This window comes from Fukomys damarensis, unplaced genomic scaffold (assembly GCF_012274545.1).
Source record: "Fukomys damarensis isolate Sample0158 unplaced genomic scaffold, DMR_v1.0_HiC HiC_scaffold_35, whole genome shotgun sequence".
NCBI classification, from domain to species: domain Eukaryota; kingdom Metazoa; phylum Chordata; class Mammalia; order Rodentia; family Bathyergidae; genus Fukomys; species Fukomys damarensis.
Window position 1 is genome coordinate 4195481 of NW_022900947.1, and position 19681 is coordinate 4215161.

Genomic DNA, 19681 nt, shown 5'->3' on the forward strand with positions numbered 1-19681 from the left:
CAGGAAACAGACACCTATGGCAGAAGAGAAAAAACATGAAGAGTTCCAGGTCCCCAGGCCAACTTTTGAGTGAGGGTGGAACAGGAACACTGGGGCAAGTACTATGGCATCTCAATGTCACTGCAGAGGTTGTGTATTGACAATGAACATGGCAATAAGGAGCCCCAAATGAAAGTCAGCTGTGGACTAAACTGACTAGGTCGTCCTCCAAACACAACTGAAGGCAAGGAGCACAGAAGCCAATTCTGGGTTTTGGAGTATTTTGGATTTCACATTTTCAGAGTAAGGATGCTCAACCTGTAAGGCCACCCCTTAAAGGGTTCGGCATTCTCTGCCTACCAAGATAGTTAATGGTCATCACCATTTCTCTTTGAACTTGCTGTAGAAACCCAAAGCTCTACTGTGGCGCACAGATACTGCAGTCTGGCCCTGCCCACATCTAACGCTCATCCTCCTTGCTTGCTTTGCTCAGCAAATCCACTGTGCAGAGACAGAAAAACCCACAAGGCAGTATTTGCTGAGGATGAACATCTTTCCTTTGGTTCTGTTGGCCAAGCTCCAGTGCCTCTGGCCCTTGGCAAACACAGCTCTGTTTCCCTGCAACGCTTTCACATCCCTTTTACCAAACAGCACTGACTCATCCTTTAAAACCCAGGTGGGAAGTGACTTTCTCAGCCAAGTTATTTAGGGCTCTTCCAGTCTAACTCATCTACCCCATCATCATCTCTCTTTTCCACTGTAATTCTTATAAAGATCTCAAATGAGTCTGCTGTGTTTCCAATGTAGAAGTTGGAGTGTCACATCTGGCCTAACAATGAGAGGAAGCTGGATAATCTGCACCAACATAATAGCTCTGGGACCCCACTGGCTTGAAGTCTGGAGGTCAGGTGCCTCCCAGCAGAGGCAGGGATGTGAGTACAGGCTCTCCCCAGGGGTGCCATGGAAGGAAGACAGGAGTAACACAGAGAGGGCAAGATTTCATCTGAAATGCTTAATGACTTGCTAAAGGCATTATGTGGGCTTCAGTGAGGGAACTGAATCCCTGTTTGTCCAGGTACATGGGGAATTTACATCCACACACAATTTCTTTGCTGCAGCCTCACTATGTACACATGGAAGAGACTGGGACAGGAAAGGAGACGGCAGAAGCTTGCCTTGAGGTCAGAGGGCCTTAGGGAAGAAAATAGCTACTGCTTCTGAAAAGGCCTGGAGCCCTTCCTAGACCCATTTCCCAATGCCCTGATGGAACAGAGGTCTTAGGCTGCTGGGAGAAAGACAGAAGACTCTGTCAGTACAGGGTATGGACAGATACTCTTGAGGGTAGAGGGTAATACAGAAAAATAACCTCTGCCGTGGGAAAAGGCCAGAAAAACATCCGGGTCCCAGACAATTAGTGGTTCCTACTGCTGGGAGAGAGGCCAGATCGATGTGAAATATCCCCAAGATGTTCAAGACCCATAGACATAGAACCTGCCTAAAATTGAGGCTGAAGCAAAACAGCAGAGACCATGAACTGCTCCCAACCACCCCAGATAGCTGGAGTCAAGAACCAGGAAACAGACACCTATGGCAGAAGAGAAAAAACATGAAGAGTTCCAGGTCCCCAGGCCAACTTTTGAGTGAGGGTGGAACAGGAACACTGGGGCAAGTACTATGGCATCTCAATGTCACTGCAGAGGTTGTGTATTGACAATGAACATGGCAATAAGGAGCCCCAAATGAAAGTCAGCTGTGGACTAAACTGACTAGGTCGTCCTCCAAACACAACTGAAGGCAAGGAGCACAGAAGCCATTTTCATGTCCAGGTATAAAACTAGTCCTACCTTTGATGTCTAGACTTTAATCAAAAGCTGGAAGACATACGACAAAGCCAAAACCCAAACCGCACTGTGAAGAGACACGGAAATAAACAGAACCATGTCCAGATGTGAACCCGAAGTTGGAGCTAACAGACAAGGAATTTAAAATATTTCAAAGTTGCTAGTGGAAAAGCAGAGGGCACATTTTAACACAGGAGGATTTCAGTCGAAAGAGGGAAATTATAAAAATAATAAGATGAAAATGCTAAACATGAACGAACATAGTGCTTGGAATGAAGAGTGCCTCTGTTAGGACCACACAGAGACCTGAGGACAGGTCAGAAGAAGCAACCTAAAGTGAAATCCTGAGAGAACAAAGTAGGAAAAAATAAAGAACAGAGTATCTAAAGACTGTGCAGTAAAACAAGCTAAAGCCTAACATACACATAATTGAAATCCCAGAATCAGAGTGAACAGGTAGAGTGCGTCAGAAAAAAATATTTGCAGAAATAATGATGAAGAATTTTCCAAAATGACGAGCTATCAGACTAGATATTTAAGAAAGTCAGAGAGCATTTACTGGGATAAATGTAAAAAGAGAAAACAAAATCCAATATATCTAAGTATATTATATCTAAAACAAAAGATAAAGAGAAAATCTTGATGGTAGCTCAAGGAAGTAGCCTATGTACCTATAGAGGAACAAAGATAGGAAACACTGGAGATTTTTTATCAGGAATAGATGCAAGTCAGGAGCAATGGGGTGACATATTTAAGTGGTAAAGGAAAAAAAAACTATTAATTTAGAATTATGTATCCAGTTAATATGTGTTTTAAAAATGTAAGAGAAATAATTTCCCAACATAAATATTGAAAACAGTAAAGACTTAATAACCACTAGATTTTTGTTGCAGGGAAATGAAGCCTGCAGGTAGAATTAAGGCTACACAAAGAAGGGAAGAACACTGAAAATGAGAAAAAGAGCAGAAATATACAAATTTTTCCTTTTTTAAGGTTTGTTTTGTTTTGTTTTTTGAGACAGGGTCTCACTATATAGTTGAGACTGACCTGGAACTCACTATGTAGCCCAGACTGGTCTTGAACTCACAGCGATCCTCCTGCCTCAGCCTCCCAAGTGCTGGGATTACAGGTGTGCACTACCACGCCTGGCTTTTCTTATTTTTAACCAGTACAAAGTGTAATTAGATACCAGAAGCAAAAATAAATCCGTGAATTTTGCATTTATAGCAAATAAAATAAATGATAGGAGCAAAGATTTAAGAGTATATTATTATGAGATTTATATATCATACATATTTCAAGGTAGATTCTGGTTAATTGGTTATATATATTGCAAATCTGAGACAACTTCTGCATTTCTTTAAAGTAAAAATGCTAAGCTAATAAAGAAATTAGAGCAGAATCATAAATAACAACGAACAAATCTCAGATAAGGCAGAAGAAAGGGAGCAAAGATCAAGTGGAATGAATGGAAGAAAAAGCAAGATGGTGGATTAAAACCCAACCATATCAACGGTCACATTAAGGACAAATGGTATAAATGTCAATAAAAAGAAAAGGCTGCTTGGCTACATAAAAAGGGCGTGTTACAAGAAATCTACTTTAAGTATAAGGACACCAAGATGGTTAAAAATAAAAGACAGGAAAAGATATTGTCAGGGAGGTGTAGAGTAGGCTTATGCTGGCTCAGCTGCGCTCACTGTTACTGTGTTTGAGGATTTCAGGTTGGTAACTGAAGTCAGCCACAGTGGGAGTACTTGTAGCACCAAAAACATCGCAATCTACAAACCAGGACTTTCTCTTTTCTTTACTGGAAAACTACTCGCTAAACATTTACCAGGACACCAGGGAACATATCATGCAAAGACTACAGAAAACCAAGTTTGGTATGTTAATATAATTGGGCCCTCTGTACCTACTGATTCCGCAACCAGAGGTCAGCCAACCATGAAATGAAAATACTCAGAAAATAATTGCATCGCCTCTGAACATGTAAATACCAATTTTGTACATTTTTTTTTTCAGAAAACAGAAGAGAAAGGAACATCTCTCAATTTGTCTTATGTTGCCAGCAGTATGCTGGTACCCAAACCACTCAAAACTGTTGTGAGAATATAAAGCTATAGATGAATACTCCCCATGAATGTAGATGTAAATATTGTGAACAAGATATTAGCAATTTGATGCCAGCTATATAAAAAAGGAACCATCATGCCCACTGGCGATGAACATTCTGGGAATGTTCGGGCTGGTTCAGCATCTCCAAATCAGCAAAGTATTTCAAAAGAGTATAGAAGCAAAACCATCTGATTATTTCAATAGATGCAGAAAGCCTATTTGCAAAACTCAACATGCATTTATGACTTAAAAGAAACACCAAAACTGGAAATGGCAGGAACTTCCTCAACTTGATAGGGAATTTACTATTTAATCTCAGGTACTCAAGAAGCTGAGGCAGGAAGGTCATAAGGGGAAGGAAAACCTGGGCAAATAAACAAGACCCTGTCTCAAAATGAACATTTAAGGAAGGGCTGGGGATGTACCTCAGAGTGCTTGCTTGGCCTGATGGGACCATGGATTCAGTTTTCAGTGGTATAAACAGCACCACCACCATCCTACAGCCGATGTAATACTGAACGGTAAAATATGAACTGCTTTCCAACTTAGATCAGGATCAAGACAAGTTCATCGAATGTTCTAGTGAAGGTCACAGGACAAAGGGAGGAAAACACATACATTGAAAAAGAGGAACTAGAACTCTGCCTTCAAACATGGTTGTGTATGTAGAAATCTCAAAAAACAAGCAGAAAATGATGGATGAACTCTGGCAGACAAGAGCAGAGTACTGGATTTACAAATTGAGGACATTTGGTTCATTTCTTATGACTAAAAATTGATTATGAGAAGCTGCAAGAGCTGATAAATGAATTTGGAAATTAATTATATTTCTATAAAGTTTGTAATTGATGATTGAGAACTTATAGTTGAAAACAGTAACATCAGGAGTAGCACTCCAAGTCTTCAATACTTAAGTACAAGTGTAACAAAATATGTGTCAAATCTGTATGCTGAAAATATACAACAGGGAAGAAAGACTTCAAGATGATTTAATATCAGTATAAGGAAAAACATTCTGTTCATGGTTGGAAGACTCCACACTGCTACGAAGCCACATTTTTCTGGAGCGAAACACAGATACAATGCAATCCTAACAAAAATCCAGACAAAATGTTTTGTGTTGTTTGTGTATAAATTAGCAACTTGATTGTAAAACTGATGTGGAAAGGTACAGGAAGTGGCAAAGTGCCCAGTACAGCCAAGACAGCTTTGGCAGAAAAAAAGGTCTTGAAGGATTCTCACCACCTGACGTCAGGTCTTCTTATGAAGCTACATGAAAATGTGGTCTTAGCTAACGTATACACAGACAGATTGATGAAACAGCACAGAATTCAGCAATAGATCCTCACATTTATGGCCAATTGAGTTTTGACACAGTGCGAAAGTCACTTGTTGGAAGAGGGACAGTATGTTCAACACAGTACTGGAACCATCAGAAGTCCAGAGCCACACCTGCCATCACATTGCAAAGTTAACTGGAAATGGACACCAAGCCGTGGACTTGAAGAAAATATTTGCAAAACACATATCGGAAAAAGGAAATATAAAGAACCCTTTAACTTAATAATTACAAACCAACTCAACAAACCAAAAATGATGGATGAACTCTGGCAGACAAGGGCAGAGAGTTTGATTGACAAATTGAGACCATTTGGTTAAATCTCCTATGAAATATTTAATGTATGACCTAATCATTAGAAATCAAGGTTTTTATTACCCTAGTATTAGAAATAACTGACTTCTTCTGGTTGCCTGTTCACAATAAAAATTATTATAAGAGAAAAAGATCCTCCCAAATAAAAAAAAACTACTGGGCAAATGATTTGAACAGATACACTGCACAAAAGATGAATGGGTAAGGAGGCAGGTAAAAAATGCTCAGCTCCATAAGTCGTTGGGGTTTGCAAGTTAAACCCACTCCCCACAGATTGGGATGGTTAACAACACCAACAACAGGATGACATCAAGGACCTGTAAAGATGCTGGCAGCTGGATCTCCCACACAGCGCCTGTGGGAATGTAAAATGGTCCAGCCACCAGGAAAAGGTCTGGCAGCTTCTCAGAAAGTGAAACCCACACTCACCATATGACCCAGCAACGATCCTACTCCTAGGTAGTTATTATGGAGAAGTGCAAACTTTTTAGATAGTTATTATGGAGATGTGAAAACTTATGTTTGTACAAAAACCTGTTTGCAAGTGCTTATGAAAATGCAAATGGTTTTATGAATAATTATGTAACCTGGAAACAACTCAGATGCCCCTCAGTGGGTGAATGGACAATTGTGCATACACCCACCACGGAGGTCCGCCCAGTGATAGACAGGAACAGGCTGCTGGCACACATGGCAGGAGCAGAGCTCCCACAGATCATTCGAAGGGGAAAAGGAGATCAGGAGGGCTCTGCCCACACAGCTCCCCGCTTACACCTTGGTTGCCAAGGACTGCACACGGGGAGATCAGGGGGGTGCAGGGAGTTTGTCTATCTCAGCTGTGGTTGTATGTGTTTGTATGAATTCAAAGAACTCACCAAAAGAATACATTTTAAGATATGAAAATTATTCCTCAAAAATAAACACCTCAAACTACAAATTTGCTGGTTTGCAGATTTTTTAAGTGATGGTGTCCCTCACCAATAGCCAAACCAATGGAGGCAAGAATATTGTAGGTTTTGTTTACAGTTGAAATTTCAGTCTCTAGAACACTAGGTACTCCCTGAAGGAAGGGAGGGAAGCAGGCAGGGAGGGAGGAAGGAAGAAAAGAAGGGGAGAGAAGGGAAGAGAAGGAGGAGAGGAAGGAGGGGAGGAAGAGCAGTTCTCACAGAAGATAAGGGGATAGGAGTCCCACTGACCCAGGGCTGAATGATAGCCCTGACACTTTCTCTGGCACAGGAAGTCACCTCCATGTCCTTAGCTGTGGTTAATTCTACAAGGAGAGTGCAAGCATTTTGCTAAAGTGACCTGCTCTGGAATCTTGATTTACTCACCCAGCCTCCTTGGCAGAGGAGCTGACATGCAGCAAGGACCAGCTCTGCACCTGCCCCATCTTCTCCTGGACGCCCACACCTGCAGCAGAGTAGTGTTTCTTTGGGGACTGATTGCCTCACTAGACTATGCTCTGTCAAGCCAGAGAAGTTCAGCCATGGCTCAGGCCCCCAGTTAAGTAAGCAACCAGCTAAGGACAGATGCTGGCATCAGCAAGAGTACCAGCTACCAGTGTGGAGTGTCCACCATCGTGGACTGTGCCTTCTGCTCTGCGCATCGCTAACCCCACTTCTAGATTGGCAGTCAGCGTTTCCTGAGTGTCTCTGGGCTGTGAATATGCAGTGCATTATGCTGGGTGACAAGACTGACCCCAGCCCACCACCCAGCCACCAAGCAGGAGACATCAGATTTGACCCACGCTGAAGCCTCACTTCCTGTGGCCCCATTCTGGGCAGCCTGGCCTCCAGTGCTACCCCAAGGTCACCCTCAGTTCCTGGCTCCGTGAGTTTGATCACGACAGTCCTGGCAGTGACCACGCTCTGGCTCCTCTGGATCTTGCCAGGGTACCCCAGGTCCATGCTGTGGTGACCTAGCTCCTCTCTCCCTTCTTCTTAGTCTTTAAGCCACAAAAAGTAGCCCTGTCAGTTCTCCCAGCCCACAACAATTTCACCCAGGCCTGCCTTTGCCCTGGCTTTCTGTCTGTCTACATATCTCTCCCTGTCCTGACCCAACAGAACACACACTTCAAATCCAGTTTAGGCTGTCACCTTGTCCAAGGGCTCATCCTGAAATTCTCCATGAAAGATGCATCTCTGTCTTCCTGGAAATGTTCCTCCTGTGGCCACCTTGCCTTCTGCCTTGACTGCCATCTCCACACACTTCACTAACATATCTGCCCACCCCACCAGCCCTGAGCTTCATGCCTGCAGCCAGATTCCCCTTCAAGTCCCCAGTCCTCCTCTGCACTCTGCAAAATGTTTACTGTGTGTAAACTCAGCTTTCTTTCTCCTCTGATTCACATTCCGAAGACCTAGGTGGTGGCTGGAACATTTCTGACTTCCAGTCTGACACACCTGGGAGATTTTTCATCCCCTCTCCAATTGTGAATCCCATATCTTGTCTAATGAATGAAAATTCAGTTCCATGCAAATGTTTCTTGTGGGATCATCCCTAGCGGGCAGCCTGTGGGGACTTCACTCATCAGCTGGTGCCCTGAATCTGCGTTTGGAACATTCTGGGAGCATGTTGCTAGGCCTGTGACCTGGACAGATCAGGTGAGTGAAAGGGGCAAACTCGTCACTTGGCACTGGGAATTTACATGCTCAGGGCCTGCAGGATTGGACTTCAGTGAGAGAGAATCCCTTTCTCCCATCCTCCACACCAGACTCACTGCCTGTAGTGCTACACGGCAGCCTCTGGAACACAACCTTGGTAACGCCAGGGTGCCCACACAGCCACGGAGATCTCTGCACACTTGTTCATTAACTCAGGCCCAAGGCTCTTGAGAATCTTCTGCACAGCTTGGACCACTAATATCTCTCTTGTCAGAGAAACACAGCTTTTTGCTTCCAGAGCTGGGTCACGAAGGCAACAGCCTGGACTTTCATTTCAAATGAATGTGGATTTAAGATCTGGCTCCTCTACTCCCAGCTGTGTGACCCTAGGAAGGCAAATGAACCTCTCTGGATCTCAGGTTCCTCTTGTGGAAAGTGGGAGGGATATACAGGGATGAAACACAGCAGCAGGTGTGTAGTAGGGCCACAATACAGGGGGATTTTCTTCTTCCTCTTGAAACTAGGGAGCTGCCTCATGCTCAGTGGGAAGCCAGGGGGAGGCCAAGTGGAGCCTCTGCCAGGTAAATCTGCAGAGTGTGGGGACAAAGGCAGGTGGGCCTGGTGGGAAATGGCCCTGAACTTCTCCTGTGGCCCAGGATTGAATTCCTAGAGCTCGGTTTGCTTTCTGGAAACAGCCTGAAGGCAGTCACAGCTACTTTGCAGGACTGTGGAGGGGCTGCCGATGGGGGCTCCTGCCTGCTATCTGTGTCCTCAGTGTGCACTGTGGGTATTACGTGCTCTCAGTGTCTAGGGTGGTGCTCCCATGTCCCTGCTGGTGCTCCCCTCTCCTATATTCCCAGTGTCCCACTCATCCTCTGCTGTGACCCCTCAGTACTTGGACCATGGCCATGAGCACATGCAGTGTCCATTGCTCCCCGACTCTTGAACACTCAGCTCTTTTGAGGCCCCATGGAGATCTTGTGTTTGAACTCATCACCCCAGGAGCCCCATCACCCCACAGTCCTGTGGCTGTTGCCATGTTCCCCGCACAGCGAACCCCGGCCTATAATCCACTCAGCTGTACAATGCAGACACCTGAGCATCCAGCTTTACCCCTCCTCACTGCCTGAGTCTTGCTCATCTTGTTTTCTCTTGAGGCTAAAGGCAGTGACCACCTTGGTCAGATTGCAGCAGCTCCAGGTCCTTCCAGAAGGGACTTTGGAAAGGTGGCCAGCACGGGATGCCTGCAGCAGTGAGTATCCAGTGCCCCCAGGGACACCTTTTCAGAGGACCGACTCAGGAATGTGCACAGCTTCCGGCACTGCTGCTAAGGGTGGCCCCTGTCACTGAGGCCAGTTCCATGCTCAGCATGCACCAACCTGGATCTGACTCACCAACTATGTCCACTTGAAGTCACCCTGCTCTCCAAGCCTCTGCTCCCTCGCCTATAAAACAGGAATGACTGCATCCGCCTATTCCCAGGCATCCCATGAAGTTACGGATGGGAAGTATTTAGCTCTGGGCCTGATACACAGTGAATACTCAAAATCAAGTTTTTACCATTACTTCCTGACCTACTTCACTTATTTAAGTAGACTCTGAATTTTGACAAATCTGCTCATACAAACTGATAGAGCAAACAGGCAGCTACACCCAAAGCTCTTGAGGGTATTGACTTTAAAGCTAAGTTGTTCTTATATCCCCAGAATACAGGTGAGTGGGAAAGATACAACAGTGATAAGACCTGCACGGTGGTGACTTCTGTACAGAAAGAAGCAGAGCAGCAATAAAGCACAGTTAGGGACTGGAGAGCCACCATCTCCAAAACAGCCATCAGGTGTTCAGGATCTGTTGGCCTGGCAGGAGCTGTCCTGGTCCCAAGGGGGAATGACAGGGTCTGGTTGAGTTCTGAAAGGGTAAAGCAATTCTAGTCCACACAGCCAAAGTCCTTTCTAGGAAGGAGCCCTAGGGAAGATCTGTGGATGGGACAACAGTGGGGCAAGACAGGGACTCTACACAGAGAGGAAAGGAGGTGCCAGGAGAAAAATGGGAAAGACAGAGCCAGGAACTCTCAGATGGCTTTAGGTCTTAATACTCCAACAACAACAACAACAACAACAACAACAACAAAAACAAAAATCAACAACAGGGTGATGAATTATATTTATACCTAGGAAATCTCTCTGGATCCACATCATTTTCTAAAAGTCCAAGAGAACTTAAAAAATAAATGACTGAAAAGTATCAGAGTAAAATTTTGTATAAAATTATGATAAGAAAAAGGAGAATAAAGAGCAAAGTAATACTGTCACAATGAAAGCACAGTAGAAAATTATGCCAACAAAACAGATAAAAGTTTGCGAAATTTTTCAAATGAGGTCAAAAGCACTGCGGTTGGTCGTATCGTGCATGATCCCCAATGGATCATGCCTTTTGGTAGTCATGGCCCTGGGGTCCCTCTCACAAGGTTGGCCATGTGATTAGTTGTGACCAATTGAAGCTCGGGAATGGGAAACAAGCAGTCTTGGGCTGCATGTGGGACTTGGGTGCGCCATCTTGAAAGTGGTCCACCAGTCGAAGAGGCTCATGGGAGTCCTTTGGTGATGGCAGATGACATGAAGAGAGGCCTGCTCATCTCTGCTGACCCCACCCCTCCAGATAAATGCATGTGCCTGAGTGAGCCCAGCCAGATATAGCTAAGCCCCCACCAACCAACACAGCTGGAGGAACAATAGTTATTGCTCCAAGCCTAAGTTTTGACAGAATCTGACACAGAATTGATAGCAAATATAAACATTCAGAATTAACAATGAGTAAAGACATGAAGAATTAAACAAAACATGAAAAGCAACCTAAATTACAGTAAAATACCTCAGAAATCAGGCAAAGGAATCCCAGAAAATAAATGGAAATGAAAACAAATTGTATCAGAAGTAAAAATTTTACCAGAAAGCATGCAAACCAAATGAGCACTAAATAAAACCTTCAGACAAAGACAACAATGGGAAAAATTTTAAAAATCAAAGAAAGAAGTAAAAATAGTAGAGAGAAAATGATGCATGTGGAAGATTGGCAAAGAAAACAAACATTCAAATAACAGGTGACATTAAAGATAAAGCACGGGAACAGAATACATAGGAAAATGATGCTTCTGAAAAAAGGCCCAACAACAAAACCAGTAAGAAATTGTGCACCAAAAGAGCACCCATGTGCCTAGGAATAGACACCCAAAATGACCAACACCAAGTTATATGCGTATAATACTAGTAGATTTTAATGGGAAAGAAAAAGATTGTTTTATTCCCACCTGTGCAAGCCTAAGCCAAGGTTTTATGGAAAACCCAGGAGAGGAGGGTCTCCCAGCAGAGCAGACAGTGAGGGAAAGGCAGAAAGCTGGAGAGAGACCAGCATACCTGGGGACAGGTGGAGCTGGTGTAGGATGAGGATGACCAGGAAGCTGGAGGGGAAGCAAACCTGGACAGTTGGGTGTGGAACCTGGACTCACCCATGTAAGGCTTGGTCCCAGCCATGGAGGAGGCCTTTTCTGCTCCTCTGACGACGGTCGCTATGTTGAAGTCCGTGATGTGAACGTGTCCTGCAATGACATACAGAACCTCGGTGAGTGAGAGCTGCAGGTGCTGCACCCTTCCTTGTGTGATCAAAAGCTGTGGTCTGCCAGGTGAAGTGTAGGGAGAAAGTATCAGAATGGGGAGGATAAGGACACACTGTAATATTCTTAATTGACAGAAATGGCCAGAAATGTTTTGAAGTGAGTATTTTAAAGAGGGTGCATGACAAAGTATCCTTTACTATAATACAGTTTTAAAAATTTATTCACCATAGTTTTGGATCACATCTTGTAGATGGATGACATACACAAAATTGGCTTTGTGAGGACCGGGAGGGTGCCTCCAAGACACAGGAGGACACTGCAGCAGGTACGATAGGGCAAGGCTGTGAGAGGCAGGTGCCCGGTGTGATTGGCCAGGGTGCATGGCAAGAACTGCAGGTGTCACATGCACACCCTGCATCAAGGGCTCAGCTGCCTGCATGAAGTGTGTGCCACCTGCTGTGCCAGGACCCGTCCAGGGCCCCAGGTGACACTTGGAGTGATGATCTGTAATATTCTTCAGGTGCTGTTGCAAAGCTGGTATTTGCTCGGACGCATAAGTCTTTGCCTGGAACATATTATCCTGCCAAGGCACAGCTCAGAACCACGTTTCCTAGCCAGGCCCAACCCACCCCGCACCCCCCATCTCCTCTTTTCCATACTAAGACAGAGGAGTTCACGTCCTTGCTGTAGTCTGGGCCACACACAGGGCACGCACCACCACTGCGAGAGGATTCTGGGGCCTTTGAACTCAGCTTTCACTTGATTTTCTTTCATTTCTTCCTCTCTTTAAAACGTTTGACATCCACATTATGGAGAGAATGCCAGCTCGTTGCTATAAGTCAGAGAGCACAGAGCTCGATTTCGCGTCCTTGTTAACCCCTGCCCTTGTGTAGCTCCTCTACCCCATGTAATCACCAATTTATGTTGCTTCCCCAGCATTTCCCTGTGCTTACAAAAACACACATCCACATGTCTTGGAACTTGGGTTTGTTTTTAAATAACGAGACTGTATCCAGGAGTCATTCTTGAAGTTATAGTTGCACTCAGCTATGTTCAAGGACATCTTTGCAAGTTAGCATGCACAGGACTGTCTGTGAAACCCACAGCCCACCATGTTGCATCTTAGCCCATTCTCTGTGGCTCTGACAAATACCTGGGGCTGCACACATATACAGAAAAGAGGTTTATTTAGCTTAGAGTTTGGGAGGCTTAATCCAAGACTGGGTGACCTCATCTCTTCCAAGCCTGGGGCGAGGCCCTGGCTGTGTCACGGCAGGGCAATGGGTTCCTGGCAGAAGCACATGCTGGAGGGGGGCCATGTGGTGAGCAGGAAGCCAGAGGGGCAGCGTAGCTGTTGAGTCACAGTCGGCTCTTGTGGGAGCTAAGGCACTGTGTGAGAACAGGATGAACCTCTTTGGAGGGGAACACCCCCAGAGCCCTCGCCATGCTCTGATGGACCCCACAGTTAACAGGTTCCAACACCTCTAATGCTGCCACTGCACTCCCTGTTCATGAAGTCTCGGAGCATGAACCACACCCAAACCCTACTGTCTTCATTTATTCTAAATCCATTTCCCCTACAACTTATGAGGGGATAAAATGTGAGCCGAAGTTTTGCTTTTTCATGGACTTTCATGTTTCTTGCTGTAGAAATCATAATGCTTTTTAAATGAACACAGTACACCTCCCAGTCCCCTATGGGGGTGTTACTCAATACAGAGTATGTATTATTTTAAGATATTAGTACACATTGTTAGACACATATTGTTTTTCATCATCATTTTGATATACCATAGTACGCTGGTTTACAAACTCAATTCTGTCCATGACTCTGGTCACAAATCAAACTGGAAAAGAACCGAATCCAATTTCCCCAAAACATCAACATTGAACCAAACCACTGACTTTGATTCCATTCTTGTCCAACTCAGTTTGCTACCAGAATAGTGGGAAGATTTAAATGCATGAACTGAGGTACCAATGTATTTTATTTCACATACATGACTTTAAATCTGAAAAATTCAGAATTGGGAAAACTTACCTGCCCCCAGGAGTTTCATGTAAGAAATTGTGGACTTGCAGCTTTAAAGTGTTCCATTGTGTGGCTATACCTTATCTTATGCAACACTTTGCTGCTGTGGGTAGTCAGCCTGTTTCTAGCATTTTTGCTGAATCGTTTATTTTGTTATTAAATATGCAGAAACAAGTAATCTTAGATGTGGGCCAGGGATTTATCTCAGTGGTTCCATTGGTTCCACTGCCTGCCTCACAAGCACAAGGACCCGAATTTGATCCCCAGAACCAACCAACCAACAGACAAACAAGAAAAGCAATCTTAGATGTATCTTTCAATATTGGTTCTTTCACTCCAACTGAAAAAAATTCCCAGAAGTGGGGTTCAAAAGTACACAGCTTGTGTTCCAAAAAGTTGTGATTCATGGTGCTATAAACAGAATATAAGTGCATTTCTCCAAATTCTTCCTAGCACTAGTCATTGTTAGTGATCTTAGGTGGCACAACTCAGGTGGTGGGAAACAGTGTTTCCATGCCGATGATCCCGCTGCTTTTGGTGTGATTAGCTTCTGCCATGGAGTCCCCGTTTAGGACCTTGGCCAATTTTACATCTGAGCCCCTTATCTACAAGATGCACTTACATTTTCTGGTGTGTTTGCTGCTGAAGTTTCTCTAAGCCTGTTGCTTTTCTTTTGACTTTGTCTAGAGCATCTTTTGTGACATAGTTCAGAAACAAACAATATCGTTTGCATTCGTTTATAGTTTCTAAGTGCTGTTTTTCTTGTAACTTTCCAGTTTGTAGAGGACTCTAAGATTTTACAAAGTCAGAGATTATATTTTCTTATAATACTCATATAATTTACCTCTCATATTTAAATTTTGTGACATTTTGTCGATGGTGTGAGACAGCATTCTGATTTTTATTTCTCCAAAATGGACGGCCACTTGTGCCAACAACATTTATGGAAACTTCATCCATTCCCAGGGACTTGCCATGTGACCATTCTATACCCAGTCCCACATCCGCGTGGGTCTTCTTATGGATTCTCTCTTGTGTTCCACTGTCGTGTTTATCTAGTGCCACATTGGTTTAACCCCAATAATTATGTGGCTCTTGCACTATTAGTGTTGGTCCCCCCCTTTCTTTCCAATATATTTTGGTAGTTCTCAGGTATTTACTCTTCTGAATGAACCTGAGACAAATTCCATCTGGTCTTGGAGACCATTAGAGTTTGGAGAGATGCTGCTGTAACTTACAAGGGTACACATTCTCTGTTCCATCCAGGGTCAGCCTCGTGAGTATCCACCCAGGTGACTTGAGCTCCTCTTGGTGGGATGGAAATGTGCCAGCAAATGCGGAAATAAAAGCTGAATGCTAGGACATTTGCTTCCTTTACACATCTGACTCATCACGCACATCTGGCATTGTGCGAGACCCATTAGCACAGTTCTAGGAAAGTATCCATAGCTGATGATCCACATTCCACGTCCCGTCCTCTGACATGCTTCTCTTTTGCATGGAGACTCACCTCCCCTCTAAGCCTCTGTCTGATCCTACTTAGAATACACATCCCTCTCTGCCTGATCACCTCCATTCACCCTTTAAAATCTGGCCCAAGAGTTACACTACTGACAGATGTACAGCTAGCCCGGGCTCACGTACTTCTGCCCACAGGAAACTCACTACTGCTACACAGGGTGGTTTATCTGACTGTGGCTTAGTCTACTGAGCTTCGATGATTAAATGCTGTGGGCTGGGCAGCTATCAGAAGACACTTCTTCCTCTGAGCTCCGGAGGGGGTCAGTGGGTGCATAGCTGGGTGCTGGAGAGGCTTCTCACTGTGGTATCTGTGTTCGTGTCCCTCCAGAACCATTCTGAAGTTTAATCACCACTCAACAGTGCTTGAGGTGGAGTCTTCTGTCACAAAGCTTCTGCACTATGAGTGGATTTGAAGCCTTTAAAAAGAGACTCCCCGTATCACCCTTTGCCTTCCTCCTCCTGCTGGACGCGGACACAGTGCCAAGCTGCTGCCAGGGACCCAGACACAGTGCTCATCAGACACAATCTACCAGCGCCATGATCCAGGACTTTCAACTCCAGAACCAAGACAGACCTCTGTTCTTTGTAAACTGCCCAAGCTAGGGTATTTTGTTATAGCAGAAGGGACTGACTAAAACAGGTTCTGCTCTTCTGCTGACTCAGAGTGGGGCTATGGAATGACTGACTAACCACCCAAATAAAAAACTGAACTCAAAAAGCCTCACAATAAAACCTGTTGCCTTCCTTCGTGCTTTATGCATGCAGAGAAGTCACGGTGCTTACAGGAGTGGACTGCACTCTGGGTTAAGACCATAGCAATGTCACTCTTTCAGATGGCTGGAGCCAGGCTCCCTTTCCATGATTTTATAATTTTCCAGGCCAGAGCCAGGTTTGGCTGACCACAGGGAGCTTAAACTTGGGCTCTTTTCTAAGTATAAAAACCATGATACCACGTAGCTGACAGAGCTGCATTCTTTTTTCATCTGTGCAGCAATTCTTTGCTGAGCACCTACGATCTGTTGGAAGGGAGGCAGGGTTGAACCTGTAGATGCTGAACCTGGTCAGTTATGGATGTCAGAGATTGGAGGAGGAGGAGGACAGAAGATGAGGTCCCAGGCTTTTTCTCCTTGGGGCTGCAACCAGTTCAGATACCCCAGATAATTGCAGACCTGGGAGGGAGCCCCTGGAGCTACCAGGAATCATATTCAGGTCACTCCTCAATCCACCAGCAGCACAGGCCAGGAGCTGGAGCAGACCATGGGCAGCAGTCTGCTTCCACAGCATCACCTTGGCATAACACTTGAACTTGGAGGAAGTCTTGCATGAATGTCTGATGTGACTCAGCTGCACCACAAGGTCCACATCATGCCTGAGCCCGAGGTGAGGATGGTACTGGAGAAATGAAGGAACTGGAAGCCTGAGGGAGGGGAGCACTGGAGCTGTGAGCCCAGCTGTCTTGCCCACAGTCCCAGTGTCCCCAGCTCCCCTGCACTCACTGATAAAAATAGCTGTGCTTCTGAGGCCTCTGCATGGCCTGGAGTGCTGGCTGCCCATCCTCCATGTGGATCTCTCAGAGCTATCCCACTTATCTTCATGGAGATCACAGCAGACTTATCACAGAACCACAGCAAAAATGAAAAAAGAAACCCAGTCAAACTACATCACAAGCTTATCCAAGTTTCTCTTGGCTTCTAGCAGCAGGACTGCCAGTTTGCAGAACAAACCTTTGCTGATAAAGGATGAAGGGACCCTGGGATTCTTTCTGTTCTATTGGATTGGGCTTCTTCCTGTGTCTTGGCCATGAGATGGGAACTTGGGGCCCTGGAAAACAAGCTGTCTGCTCTAGGCTGCCCAGTACACAGGTAAACTGTAAAATGGAAGCTACGCAGACCCACAATGCAGGGGATCTTGAGCCCCTTTGCTGAGATTTGGGAGAAACTCTCCTGTCCTTATTCTTTCCAGTACTCTCCTCCAGACAAACTGCAATCCCATAAAGCCTGCCTCTATCTGCACCCTGTCAGAGCCCAGGCCCTGAGGAGGCCACCCTCCTCCAAGAGCCTTGAGAGAGCTCAGAAATCATGAGTTCCTCTCACCTTTTCCTTACTTCTGTGGCTCTCAAAGCCATGCAACTAGATGTCTGCCTCAGTGGGTTACTGCCAAGGGCCCTGCCATCTGACGGATACTCTTCCTGTACACTTCATGCCCTAGCTGTGCTGGGCATGTGGTTTGACTCAATCGTGTTTATCACAATGAAATAGATAGTATCTGTGAAGCTTCCCTTTCCCAACCATGACCTTCTCTACAGTGATTCCACCAGGTGCCACCTTCACAGCATCTTTCAGCACTCGCATCCTCTCCTGCCCTTTTCTTTGCTCCCTCCTGTGTCACAAGGGCAGCAGGAACTGCCTGTCGTGACTCTCTTGCAGCTCAGCTCTCCACCAAGTTTAGGTCCTGCTGATGAGATACTCTCACCTTCCCAGGAGAGAATCCAAGAGTGAGCAGGCTCCACACATGACCTGGTTGAACACTTTCTGGCTATCTTTCATGACGTGAGCAGCAGAGGAACTTACTGTCCAGGTAAGGTCACAGAGCTGGACTTTGAGCCCAGGCAGGTTTCTCTGTGGCTATGACCCCCTACATCATCAAGCCCTTTCTCTTGGATGGCCTCGTAATGGTACCACTTCTGCCCGGGGCACAGGGAGGCAGGGGCACTGCTTCCTGCCCATTCCACTACAGGAGGAACCTTTTCCAAGTAACTGTGCCATGTGAAGCCAGGGCAGCCTGGGAACACTGAGCCCTAGGATAGTCCTTATCAGCCTGATCTGGAATCAGAGCTGGGTACCAGTGGGAACAGGGCAGGAAGGACTGTCACACTCAATGTGACTTCCACAAGTAGCCTCTGGGGTATGCCCACAGCCAGCCTCTTACTCCACTGAACCCTCTGAGCCCAGGCAGGCATTTGTGACAGACACCACCACAGGCTGGGGCTTATGAACAATGGACTGAATTTCTTACAGTCTACAGCTTGGGAGAGCCAAGGTCAAAGTGCCAGAGCCACACAGTTTGTCATAGCTAAAACTTGGAAACAGCCCAATTGCCCATCAGTTGGAGACTGGATAAAGAAGGTGTGGTTTTGCTACAAAATGGAATACTACTCAGCCACAAAGAATGAGAAATTAGAGTCATTCATGGGAAAATGGACGCATATTGAGGATATACTCTTAAGTGAAATAAATAAGTCACATATGTGTAAATACTGAATAGTTTCTCTGGTGTGAAAAACTAAAAGTGTAAATAAGATCCAAATGGTATAACTGACAATGTGAAATAGGAAGAAAGGGGCTAAAGGTGTATGGGAAGTGGGAAGGGTAGGGGAAAGGAAATAAGGGAAAAGAAAAAATATGAGAAAATGAAAAAATTGAGAAAAGTTTTTGTAAATAGGGAAGGGAGGAGGGGATGAAGGGAGGGCAGGGACAAGTGGAAAAAATGAGAACCAAGACCTGTTATGCAAAGGTACAAGATCCCAATGATGAATGTAACTATACTGCCTACCTAAAAATTACCAATAAACTCAATGAGAAAACAAACAAACAAAACAAAGTTCCAGAGCCAATGTCTGGTGAGGCAGAGCTGTCAGGGACCTTCTCACTCCGTCTTCACATGATGTGCAGGGTGAGGGCGCTCTCTGGGGCCTCTTTTCCAAGGTCACTAAAAGCCCTTTTAAAAGGGCTCAGCCTTTGCACCCCACCAAGCCCTCATCTCCTAAGACCATCAGCCTTGGGGTTAGGTTTCAACATGTGATCTTGGGGGACACAGACATTCTGCCCAGGGCACAGTGATTATTTGGGGAGAGCAAACTCACTCAGTTTAGCTGCATCCAGTTCCCCTTAGCAGTGCACAGGGCCCCATCCACAGGTTCTACTGGGCAGCCCTCCTTCCCCGGGTGCCCCTGGGGTCAGAGCCTCACATAAACCCAAGCCTCTATCAGCAGCAAGGAGGTAACCTTGGCGTCTGTAGGCCACTTCCTTGTTTTCTTCTTTATCCAAATCCCAGGGGGGGGAAAGATGGTGGTCCTCCCATTCATATATTGCAGTCCTAACACCCTGAACCTCAGAATGTGCCTTTATTTGGAAAGAGAATCACTGGACGTCTTAGTCACTTTCTCACCATGGGGACACAACACCGATCCCCACAATTTAAAGGAGGAGAGGTTTATTTTGGCTCATGGTTTTTAGAAGTTTTGATCTATAGTTGGCTGGCTCCAAGGCAGGAAGGGCATGGTGGAAGGGTCTGGGGAAGGAGAACTGCTCACATCATGGT

The 19681-nt window shown here is 45.3% G+C and overlaps 1 protein-coding gene across 1 annotated transcript in view; it reads right to left on the reverse strand.

Annotated features, from left to right (window-relative positions):
- Nucleotides 1–19681, reverse strand: part of Stk32b (serine/threonine kinase 32B) — a 248074-nt gene that overhangs the window by 53177 nt on the left and 175216 nt on the right. The window contains exon 6 of the mRNA XM_010641811.3: nucleotides 11701–11790. Within this exon, the coding sequence (XP_010640113.1) occupies nucleotides 11701–11790 (90 nt within the window). The remainder of the gene's footprint in view (nucleotides 1–11700; nucleotides 11791–19681) is intronic.